The sequence below is a fragment of the Mastigoproctus giganteus genome, chromosome 6, assembly GCF_048544385.1.
Source record: "Mastigoproctus giganteus isolate SK-2022 chromosome 6, ASM4854438v1, whole genome shotgun sequence".
In the NCBI taxonomy this organism is placed as follows: Eukaryota; Metazoa; Arthropoda; class Arachnida; order Uropygi; family Thelyphonidae; genus Mastigoproctus; species Mastigoproctus giganteus.
This window is the reverse complement of record NC_143580.1, coordinates 179,157,129-179,170,123: the sequence shown is the minus strand read 5'-3', so window position 1 is coordinate 179,170,123 and position 12,995 is coordinate 179,157,129. Positions and strand designations below refer to the sequence as shown.

At 39.1% G+C, this 12,995-nt stretch overlaps 1 protein-coding gene across 1 annotated transcript in view; it reads right to left on the bottom strand.

The window, feature by feature from the left end:
* The window catches only part of smid (nuclear valosin-containing protein-like smid), a 402,569-nt gene that overhangs the window by 103,021 nt on the left and 286,553 nt on the right, over positions 1-12,995 (bottom strand). The window contains exon 13 of the mRNA XM_090375537.1: positions 7,069-7,191. Within this exon, the coding sequence (XP_090231663.1) occupies positions 7,069-7,191 (123 nt within the window). The remainder of the gene's footprint in view (positions 1-7,068; positions 7,192-12,995) is intronic.

The window sequence follows — 12,995 nt, the reverse complement described above, 5'->3', positions numbered from 1 at the left end:
ATTGGATCCTTGCCAGGATTTAATAATGCTATGACATACGAGTGTCGCCAGCTATCAGGGAAAGTATTTTCTGTGAAAACCCAGTTATATAGCTGGAGTAAGACATGAAGCGACTTTTCGCTCAGCTCTTTTAACAGGACATAGTGAATTCCGTCAGGTCCAGCAGCACTGTGTTTCGAGCGGTTAAGAGCAAGCCATAGTTCAATTATGGTAAAGGGACAGTTGTACATTTGATGGTGGTCTGTGTTAAAATTTAGGGTCTGCTTTTCAGCAAGGGGCTTTAATTTCTGAAAGTTCGGCGAGTATGAGGATAAGGCAGAGGTTTGAGCAAAGGATTCTCCGAGAATCCTTTGCTATGTCTTGAGGTAGTGAAACATCATTCCCGTTTACATTCAGTATTGATAGATGCATAGAAGGATATTTATTATACATTTTTCTAATATTTTTCCAGATGGTTTGTGTTTTGGTGGACTGCGTAATAGTTGAAGCAAACCGTTTCCATTACTCTCTTTTACTTGCACGCTGAATGCATCTAGTATTGGCTCTGGCTTTCTCAAAGTATACTAGATTAGCAGCAGCAGCAGCAGCAGTAGGGATTTTGCGAGATTATTTCAGGCTTTATTTTTCTCTCGTTTGGCTTGATTGCATTCATTGATCCACCAGGGTTTTGATCTTATTCTATGACTTGTGAACACTCTTGGTATTGCTGCTTCGGTGGCTAGCAATATTTGATTTGTTACATAATCAACAGCATTATTTATTGACACATTTGAAACAGATGTTTTTTACAGGATGGCTAGTTGCCTATATTTTACCCAATCAGCTTTGGCAAAGTTCCATTTGGCTGTTTGATTATGACAAGATGATGAATTTGATCCTATATGACAGACTACTGGATAATGGTCATTACCCATTTGATTGGTCTGTCATGAACAGACCAATCAAACAGCGGAAAAAGGACTGGTGAGCATATGGAGAGATCAATTGCTGAGCTTGACCCAGAAGGTAGATGAAAATAAGTGGGTAAACCAGTATTCAGTAGTGTCAGATTAAATTTATCTAAAGGCTTTTCCAGTATTTTTCCTCGTTTATCGTGTATTTTATCACCCCATAGAGGATTACGTGCGTTAAAATCTCTCATGATGCAAAACGGAGGCAGGAGCTGAGATACAACAGTTTCAAGATCAGTGTAAGAAATATCTTGGTTAGGGGAAAGATATAAGGAGACAATGGTAAAAGAAAAACGAAAGGATATTCGAGCAGCTGCTGCTTGTTATTTGTTATTTGGTTTTTTTTAGGAGCATTAGCAACTAAGGCCATATTGCTATGGGAATATGCGGTGGTCATTCCCTGACCTTTCCGCATCCTCCGTATTTGGTGGTGACAGGCTCGAACCCCAGTCTAATCAAGAAGCGCGTGCTACGCACTGCTGCTCCTTTCCACCTGGCTATGGAGGCGCCTCAGCTACTGCTTCCAGATTTGTTTGTAACATTAATGGTCAGGAAGGGATATTGGAGCTGACTACAAGTGCAACCCCTCCGTGAGCCGAATTGCTTACACGAGAAACTGGATCTTTTCTGTAGATAATATGATGTTTAAGTGAAGTTGCAACAGAAGGTGTTAAATTAGTTTCTTGGAGGCAGAAGATAACTGGGTTATACTGGAGAAGGAGATCCCGAATGTCATCAAGGTTGGTGCGATACCCTCTACAATTCCATTGAAGAAAACTGGGCATTATTTGGGTGTTTCTGTCCAAGGTACTGTTGGCTTATGCTGACCAGATTTTCTTTTCGGGAAGTACGGTCTTCCTGTTTCCAGCTCTTCTTCTGGGAATAGATCGAGAACGGGTTCTTCGCGGTCAGTGTTTCCTTCCATTTCTATCGAATCAGTTTTAGTAGTGTCACCACGTTTTGAGTACATTGGGTTAATGGTAGAATGCGGAACAGTGATTGGTGTGTTAACAGGCTTGTTTGATTTATATGGTTTACCAGAAAGGGGCACAGCTTCCAAAATTGACCAAGCCCAATCTGACACTGATCTGTCTGGGGGAAACGTTATCTCAGTTTGAGTACCAGTCGTTATTGTTCTTTGCACAGTACTGGTTACCGCAGTTGACTTTTGGACTACTTCAGTGAAGCTGGGTCGAGTGTTAAATTGAGCCTGTACAGATTTTTTAGCTTCTTTGTACGAGTTCGGCTTTGACCCGTTGAATGTTTTTTTTTCCTTTTTCCATAGGGGCAATCTCTGGAGTAGGCAGTATGTGGACCATTACAATTTGAGCATTTGTGCTGCTCTACTTTGCAGTCAGAGTGATTGTGCTTGCATGAACCGCAATTAGCACAAGTGGCTGAACCTCTACACACGTTTTAGGAATGCCCAAATTTCTGGTATTTAAAACAGCGTGTTGGGTTAGGAATGTACAATTTTATCTGACAATTCAGATAGCCTGCTTTGATGGATGCTGGAGGTTTGGGGCTATCAAATGTTAGTATTATATTCCGAGTTGGAACTACAGCATTGTCTCGTTTTGTGTATACGCGCTTTACATGCACAATTCCCTGGTCTTGCAACTCATTTTTCAACTCTTCTTCTTCTGAGAGATTTATGAGATTCCACTCAGCTATCACACCCTTGGAGGTGTTTAGAGTAGCATTAGGGGAGACAGTAATCGATAATCCTCCAAAGGATGTTAGTTTTTGGAGCCGTTGTGATTGTCGTTCGTCTGAGACCTCAACGAGCAAGTTGCCCGATCTCAGACGCCTAGTTGTTTTCAGAGATCCTATTAGATTTTCTAGGTATTTCTGAATTTTAAAAGGCGAGAGATTACCTAGAGACTGTTCTTGAGTCGAATGTAATACAAGGTGCATTGGATACTTTCTTTGTACACTGTCAGTGTTTTGACATTTAGCACTGCATGAATTAGAGTCTTCTATCTCATGAGTAGCCATATTAGGATCCATGTCCTGTAGGAGAGATAATTTTGCTCCTTTTAGCCCCAGAAAGATAGCTTTTCTTTCCAGGTTACCGGCCCCGCCATCAGTCCCTCAGAGCTCCAGGAGGCTTACCCTGCTCTGTCAGCTAGTTCTAGTCCCGATGGGATGTCCTAAACAACTTAAAAGTATTCCTCTACAAGTCCTAATTGACTTGTTGCATATATTTCTATTATTGGATACAGTACCTGAAACTCTTCTTAAGGCGTATACGATCTTCATCCCTAAGAAGGGTGACCCCGCCCTGCCCGGTGATTACTGCTCTATAACTGTAGCGTCTTTGGTGGTGAGTCGCAAGATCCCGAACAAGAGGGTTTTGAAGTTGATTAGTTTTGACCACTGTCAATGAGCCTTCATACCCACCGATGGCTGTGCCGAGAATGTTTACCTTCTCTCTGCCATCGTGGGCCAGACAGGACTTACGACCATTGTACTTGGCATCAATAGATATACAAAAAGGCATTGCAAAGTAAAGGCTTTCCAATTTCCTTTATGAATTATATTATCTCCCTGCAGGAGAATTTCATCACAAGCCTGTCATAGGTAAGGAGCACCTCATTAGGCCTACTAGGGTGTGTGACAAGGGGACACCCTATCTTCCCTATTCTTTAATATGGTAGTGGATTTGCTCTTAAAAGAGCTCCCTTCCCATATTGGCTTTATCCTGCAGGAGCAGGGAATTAATGCAATGGCCTTTGCCGATGACCTGACTTTGATAGGGTCAACCAAAGGTAGCCTACAGAGCATTCTTGACCAGGCCTTCAACTTCTTCAAGAAGCGAGGCCTGGCGATTAACCTCTTTAAAAGCTGGACGATGTCCCTTATTCCGGAGGAGAAAAGAAGATCAAGGTCCAGGACGTTAAATTTCTATTAAGCAGAACTGAACTTCCATCTGTTTCAGTAGAGACAGTGTGGAGGTATCTGGGGGTGGATTTCTCACTAGGACCAGTGTGGGATGCAACCTGAGTGTTACCTTAACTAAACTCAGGAAAGCCCCTCAAAGCCACAACAGCAGTTATTCATTCTTAGAGGCTTTACCATAAACTAATGATGGGGTGCATTCCAGCTGGACAATTGAACAAGCTTGACATTCAAGTCAGGGCGGCCATCCGGACATGGATGTGCCTGCCCAAAGATGTGTCGACAGCTTACTTTCATGCTGATGTGGTGGATGGAGGACTTGGCGTTCCCTCCATGAGATGGTTAATTCCAATATTTAAACAAAACCGGCTACTAGGACTTGAAACAGCTTCCCATATTATACGGAAAGTAGCCAAGTCTAGTCTTGTCAAGAAAGAGTTGCGGTCTTGCAGTAACTTGATCAAAGACCAGCACCTAATCATGGACACAGTACGGGTAAAGTCAAACACAAATGGTGGGACCTTCATCATGGTTCCTGCAATGGTAATGCTTTCAAAACCTCTCACAAGGTGAAGTCCCAACACCGATGGGTGAACGACGGCACCTGTCTCCTAACAGGGCATGAATACATTGATGTAATCAATACTCTTCCGACCCTGACTAGGACTTCCAGAGGGAGGAATGAAAGTACTGACTGTAGGGCAGGATGCCAGGCAACTGAATCATGTGACACTAAGGTGTTACAGGACCCATAGAATGAGGGTTAAGAGGTACGATGCCATAGAAAACATTAGAAAACTGACTATCTCAAAAGGCATGGATCGTGTTGAAGGAGCCACATTATCAAACTGACCAAGGAATGAGGAAAGCCGACATTGTGTGCTTTAATGCACAGAGTGCTCATATTATTGATGTGTAGGTTGTAGGACATGGCCACAACCTAGATGTATCTCACAGATTAAAAGCAAGATACTATGATACCAATAACAATCTCAAAGATCAAATCAGCGATTTAACAGGGTTCAACCTGTTTGTATCAGCAACCAACATATCATATAGAGGAGTTTGGAGCCCCGCCTCTGTCTCTTATCTCCAGACCCTTGGCATATCTGCCTCCAACCTTAAGATCATGGTGATATGGGTCTTGCCGGGAACCCACACCTGCTTCAGGATTCATCAAAGAATGACCTCTATGGAGTAATGCTCCATCATGTTGCTCATTCAGGGCACACTTTAAGGCTACTTCTCGCATCCTAGAGAAGGAAATCAGAAATAATAATAATAATAGGTTTGGACAAATTATTGGAAAGAATAGAGAAGTTTTTTTTTTTCCCTCTCTTTTTAGGCTGGTGGTGTATAAAGCTTTGCTTCCTTGCATCATTATGTCGATACTAATACAGGTCGACCATCGCTAATCCAGCCAATGGTAATCCGGTTCCATCACTAATTCGGACATAATTTCCACGAACGTAATTTCAAATTTTCCGGGTCAGCGCATCGACCTGCTGGTACTGTTTTGGTGGCGTTGGTTGCAGCATCAGCTGTTGGTATGAACTCGCAAACACTGGCAAGCCTTTCCCACTTGTTTTTCTGCATTTATTATCATTACCTGCTCACATTTAGCCCAAGCCACAGTTCCAATGCATAAAGGAAGTGCCTCTTGTGGTGTAAAGCGCAAACACCGTACATTGTCCATAACAGATAAGGTTGAACTTCTGAATAAACTCGACAGCGGTGTGTCTGTGAGAAGTTTAACTCTGCTGTAAATCCCAGCAATTTCTCTCAGTTCCTCTTATCTTAGTAATTTTCTTTTAGCCATTCCTTTTTAGATTTTTCTTTATTTACAACACACTCATACAAACTTGCAGAAAAACACAACGCAATATGATGGATAATACAGTGCGCTAATGAACTTATTTTCACAAAATCTCTAACAATACTGACAAACTTATCGCAACATTTGAGAGTTTATTTTATCGTAATTAGTTTTATTGCAGTGCTCACCGCGCGTGCAATAAACTAATCACAAACGACCTTCGTATGTATGCCATAATAGCGTCACATGTATGTGGTCGACAAGGCTTCTCAAGAAATAAAGTAACCAACATACTTTAGCTGCAAAAACATATATGCGACATAAAATATATTTAAAAAAGTATTTTTTTAAGTGAAAAAACGACAACACTGACATTACAATATTTATTTTAGAATTACTAATCAAATTATTTCCCAAATATTTTTTGGCTCCTGGGGAATTTTTTTCTTTTTTTTTTTGATTTGGTAGTTGTTGGCGCATCGGCTTCTGTGGCCATATTGCACCTCCCAAGGTTTTTGTAGTACTTTGATCCAAGCCCGAGGTGGGAATCGAACCCGCGACCTTTGGGTTGCCGGGAAGGTACTTTACCCACTCGGCTAGCCCGGTCGGCGAATTTTTTTTTTTTTTTTTTCTTAAACTAGCATGGTGGTCAATGTGTTAAAGGTAGAAGGAGGTGGTTAGCTGTTGGGTAAAATGTATGTGCTAAAATAACCACCGGCGATCCAGCAAATTCACTAATATGGCACCCCACAGGTCCCAACGCTTCCGGATTAGTAATGGTTGATCTGTACTAATACTGAATGGCCAGTTCCTTAACATGAGAGAACAGGGCTTACTTTTCAAGAGACCATAATCACAGGAATACTTGTGCAAATGAACTCGAATACACTGACGTTCAAAACACTTTATTATACTAAAATATACTGTTAATAAATAAGCCAGCCAATCTACTTTAAAATACTAAAAAAAATTCGTGTGCGAACCTTATATCAGCTGAAATATAAAGAAAAACGTGCATGCATGCATTCTAGTCAAATTCCATCCATTAAAGATGACAATATTTCTTTTAGATCTCAGTTGATTAAGGATCAACCTGAAATCTGCTACTGAAATCTGACAGATTTTCCAATTTTTACTGTTTTGCAAATGGATTTAATCACTTTTTTTTTTATTAGTATTCTGACATTCAAGTATACCAGTCTATTTACTTTATTTACTGTATCTTTTAATTTAGTTATTTTTTCAGAACTTGTTTGCACCTGTGTGTCTACAAGTTCTTTAATATGACCAGGTCCTCCATGGTAGTATGTTTTTCAGCTGGTGGTGGTGGTGTGGTATTTCATTACTTGAATTAACTTAAACTTTTAACCTTTCTTAGCATGACCATATCTAAAAACCTACCAAAATTGTCAACTGAAGCTCTTCCTGGATATCTTTTAAGGCTCCTATATCATTCCATGTCACATCAGGCACAGTGGCAAAGCCTTCTCTCTTGGCCGATGGCTGTACATATTTCAAAGCTACCTATATGCAGAAATAAAATTAATTTCAATAAGTTCAAAAAATGCATAATTATTGGGAACAAGGCAAATGTATACCTGCCCACTGTACATCAATATGATATAACTACACAAGTAAATTACACAAATAAAAATTACATTTTGCAGTTGTGTTATTTATTATTTAATATTAGTTGTTTTGAGAAAGGAAGCCTCAGTCTTTTGCTGCACTAACCAAAAAAATAAAATAAAATAAAAAACCAACTATTTGATCCCTCCTCACGTAAGTAGCTATCCAATTGAACTTTGAATTTCCTCATTACCCATGGAGGCAACTTATTCCAATAAATAACTTGCTGGCTAAAATCAAATTTTCAACCCAGTCTAAACATTTTTCCCATAATTTGAATTTATTTGAAGTTTTGGAATCATTTATAACAGTGAAACTTTTACCATTGTTCATTTTATTTTACACCTCAATCAAATCTCCTTTAAGGTGTCTAGTTTCTACACTTTGCAGTCCACATATTCTAAGTCTTTTCTCATATGGATGCCTTTTGCTAATCTCAACACGTACATTGCCCATTTTGGACCCTTTTAAGAGGCTCAATGTCTATTTTTAGGTGCAGTCGCCATACATGGATACAGTATTCCAAGTGATCTTCCAATTGCTTTATACAGTAGTATTATGTATTTATATTTCTTATTTCAACAAGAAATTTCTATTTCTTATTTCTTCCCTTTTCTACAAACAAATCATCTATAAATCATTGATAGGACACCATGGCCCCTCCTTGCCACTTGTCTACATTGCTTAGAGAATTTCATATCCAACCATATTGTAACTTACAAATATCTTTCTTCCTCTACTGTTTTTATTTCAAACCCCATGAAGTTTGTAAGTTATTTTGGAGTGGTGATTCCCCCAGTGTAAGGTATTGCATTTTGTTGCTTTCAAAGATAGATGCCACTTTTCTCACAATCTCTGAATTTTATCTAAGTTGTAATGAAGAAGCTGTGCCTGGTGCTGATCATTAACTAATTTACCAATCTTGATATCATCTGCAAATTTTGACATCATGCCCTCTGTCCATTCACTGATGTCATTTAAAAAAAATCAAAAAACACGAGTGGTTCAGTACCGAAACTTGAGGAACCTGCTTCTTGTGTTAGATCAATCTGAAGAAAAACCGATAATCACAACCCTCTACCTACCCCTGCAAGCTATCTAAGGATTTTCCCTCAGGTAGATGCAGTGTTTCAACATGTTCCAGCCTATACAGTAATCATAAATGTAGAATTAAACACTGTGCTAACATCTAAGGAAAAATGTCAAATTTATTTCCTACATTCAGCTCATGAGTGACGTCAAAATAGCTAATAACATGATTTTCCCTTTAAAAACCATGCTGTGTTTCTTTCACAATTCAATCTCAATCTAAATGATCTTGTAATGCACTCTTTATCATCGTCGCCATGATTTTTAGTACCACCAAAGTCAGACTGACTGATAGGTGTCACCCACTACACCATAGAGCTACCTTTATGTATTGGCGATATATTGGAGGGAATGTATTGGTTATTCCCTTCAGTCCAAGAAAATAACTCCTGAGTCTAGTGATAACTTCATAATTAACTTCAATGCATTCTGTTGCTACCTCCCTCAAAATTACTGGGCATATGCCATCAATTCCACAAGCCTTACTCGCTTTCAGGCTTGAAAGTTTTTCTAATAAATAATCTTCTGAAATTTCAATGTACCTAACTTCATGCTCTCCAGCTTCACTTGCACAGTTTCTCCATTACATGAAGGTTCTAAAAGTAGTAAAATATTTTTACTTGGAAATTTAACAACTACTTCATCTCCTAGATATATTCTTTTACAACACACACAAATGCAAACACTGCATGCAGTTTTCTGGTGCGGCAAAAATCTGGCTTTCTTGAACCATATGGCCAATATTAATACTGGAAATGCCACTTAAAGACACTGAATAGTATTCTATACCATCTTTATTGAATTTTTGAATAAAAGAATGATACTTGCTTTCTACTAATGATGACATTGTTGCATGATTGCAAGTGGTATATTGTGATACAATCCAAAATCATCTATTCTACTATGTGCTATTAAGATCCCAGTGACAAACTGAACAAAAAGAAAACACTAGTGCATTTGAGAATAATGTTTAAAATTATTTCCCAATATTTTGTGGGATAACAAAATTGACACAGTATTTATTTAACTTATTACTGCAATAAAAAATGCCATCACAGAGTTGATACTTCCTGACTGTATGGTTAAAGTACTGGAAAGTTGAACAAAAAATTAAAAATACACGAAGAAAATAAAGAGCTTAAACTCCAACCCACTCAAAAAAAAGTGCCTGCACCTTTCTCTTGATGGTTTGACGATAAAATCTAAAACCTATTACAACACATGGAAACTTAAAAGAACCAAGAGTCTTGGTACTGGACTTTCATAAGCATCACCACAATTGGTTCAAATGTGTGAACGTGACAAAAACATTATTTGAGATGAGTTTAACTTCCAAGATGCATATCTAGTGCATGCATTCAAAATTTAAAGTCATTCAATTGCTATAGTTGTGAAAAGTAGTATTAAGAACATTATATAGAAAGTTCTGTTCAAACCATTCAATAGCTAAAGTCTCATATCAGTAATGTTTGATTTAAATTTCATTTTATTTTGATTTCATTTTGATCATGGCAGAATCAACTAAGAGGAAATGAGAATAGGAATGTATATGTTGGCTAAGTTCAGTGCAAGAACAACTTGTAAGAAAAACTGAATTGGTGGTAACAAGGTCTGGTAATACAGCGCCGGACAAAAAACTGCATCTCCTGTGAATTTTGCAAATAATGTGTTTTGTGCTGCATTGTGGGTGGCAGAAATGTTCAAAATATATTTGTTAGATGGGATATATATATATATATATCTCTGTGAATGAAATCCAATAAAAAGACTCCATCTGATATACCTAATTGCCATAAATATCTTCCCAAAGGGTAAAATGCATAGTTAATGGAAATATATGAGAAATCATGAAAACCAAGCATACCACCCCTTTGCTTATTGGAGGCTTGAAGTGGTGGAACCCATGTTTAGTCTCCAGAGCTAAGTTCTGGTCAACCCTTCCCATCTCTTCCATCATGCAGTATGACTGATGCCTTTTGAGGTTATGATGGACATCATGGGGAGATCCAATCTTCCTTACATTTCAGGGTACAGCTCTAAAACTGTGTTCACAGGCCTACTGCTAGTTAGTACACCAGACTGAACCAATTGGTAACTCTCTAGGAGGCTTCTGGATCAGCTAGTGTATAATCTTGCTACCTCTACTCTGCCAGATAGTGACTGGAGGGAGTCCGAGTAGTGTGTATGTAGGGGGACATTGTCGAGCCCACGTTATATCAAGGATCTGGGTATATTCTTATCATGTGTACACCATATCCAAAAATTTCATTAGTTTGTACAGCATGTCCCCCCCCCCACTTTTTCTTACTATTGAATACACCACAAATTGTCAAACTAATAGAGTAAGCTTATCTGCAAAAAGATCTAAACCTCCCAAACACTTCCTACTTCGTTTCACAAATATATATGGTCTAATTTCTAATCTCAATGATATCCATTTCCACCTGCAGTCTGCAAACCCCATGTACTTTTTCTGACAGAATCTCAGTTATCGGTTGATTCAACTACTGCTCATCTCAGTTGCCCAAATTATTCACTGTATGATTCTTTTTGCCTCAAAGGTGGTACTTGTGCATATGTCTGTTCCGATATTTTCTGTCAGAGACTTAGTAATTTGGAATGTCCTCTTTTCAATCTTCTCTGGCTTAAAATCTCTCTACCTCATTCTGTCAAATTCATCTGTTGTCTCTACCCATCTCCCAACTCCACTAATCACTTGGAGCTCTTTGACTTCCTCTCTCTGCAACTTGACTTTTTCCAGTCCAACTTTCCTTGGTGATTAAAATGTTGACAACTCCAGCTGGCTTCTGTTTCCTAGCCCCACCGACCCAGCTGGTCGAGATGCTGAGGCTTTTGCAATTACTAATGACCTCGCAAAGATTCTCACAAACAACCCTTCTAAGTATACGGTCGAAGTGAATGGTCCTTTAGGCACCTCAGATCACAACTTGGTGATCTAGAGTTTGAACAGGCTAAGAATAGAAAACTTGCTTCTTGCCCTAATGGTAGCCCAGCATTCTGGTCTCTTGCCAAAGCTATTGGCCACAACCTTTGCCCATCTCTGCTCCCACCTCTGTCAAAACCAGATGGTTCTGTTGTCACTTAAGCCAAGTTTAAAGCTGACCTGCTAGAATCCCATTTTTCTTCCAACTCATGTATTAATGATCTTGGTGGTAGTTGTTGGAGATTTTATGGCGCAACGGCAGCTAAAAGCCATTATGCGCCAAACAATGGCAGGAGTTACCAGGTGTCTTTAAAAGTGAGATGTGTATTTTGTCGGATTTAAACACTATATTCTGTTGCAGCATTTTATCTTTTTTAGAAAAGTGAAAACTGCATCAATGTCAGACCTGTTATCTAAAATTTGTTGCAAAGTAGGTATGATTTGGGCTTGATAAGAAGGTGATTTGCCGTACTCCATTATAGAGAAGGCAGTCAACTATGATATGCTGGACTTTGATTTGCACTTGGCAGTTCGAACAGAAAGGTGGATCTGAGGAAGAAAGAAGATAAAAGTGAGTAAGGTGTGTATGTCCTATTTGAAGTCTTGCAAGCGTGACTTCTTTCTTTTGGTTCAAGTGGAAGCTAGATGGCCAAGACTGGAGATTCGGTTTAATCTGAAGCAGTTTGCTGCCTTCTTGGTTTTGCCAGATGGTTTGCCAGTGGTCCATATTTTGCCTTATTATAAGACAAATATACAAAAGTCATAGTCAGTGAAAGGGATTTTGAAAGAAGCATCAACTGGTACCACAGTAGATTTGGCTGTGTGGTCAGCACTCTCATTGCCAGATATGCCAACATGGCTAGCGACCCAACAGAATTTTATTACTTTCATGTCCTTAGCTAGGTTAGTCAGCAAGTTATGAATATTACCAAGTAGGTAGTTGTGATATTTTCTTGGTTGCTGTAAAGTGAGAAGGGCACTGAGGGAGTCAGTAAAAATAATGCTATGGGTAAACTGATGCAATTTTATAGTTTCCAGGGCCATTTGTATGGCATGTAGTTCAGCAGTAAAAATGCAGCATTCTAAAGGTAACTGACTGGAGATTGTGGACGATGAAAGAACAGCAGCAGCAGCACCAACATGGTCAGTTTTGGAGCATTCAGTGTATATCTGGGAATAATATCCATATTTTTCAATTAGAGATTTGTTAAGCTGTTTTATATTCTGTGGAGAAAGAGTACTTTCTCTCATTCTTGCAGGGACAAAGCCCATGGAGGAGCAGTGAAACTAGTTGTGGCTATTTTAAAAAGGTCTAGCTGCCAATTATCGAGTAATGAGCGAAGTTGTTTGCCAGCAGGTCGATTTATTAGGATAAATGGTATACAAATTCTCCCAATCTGGAGTAAATAAATGTTTCCATGCTGGATGAAGGGATTGACTTTTGATTTTGACAGCATAATTTAACAGAAAAATTTGTCTTCATAGAGAGAGTGGAGGATCATGAGCTTCAGCGCAAAGGCTTTGGACTGGAGATGTGCAGTAGGCTCCAAGAGCAAAGCGCAGGCCACTGTGGTGAATAGGGTCCAAAAACCTTAAGATGCTGGGTCTAGCAGAGTTGTAAACTGGAGATGCATAGTCTAATTATGATCTTACGATAGCGTGATAT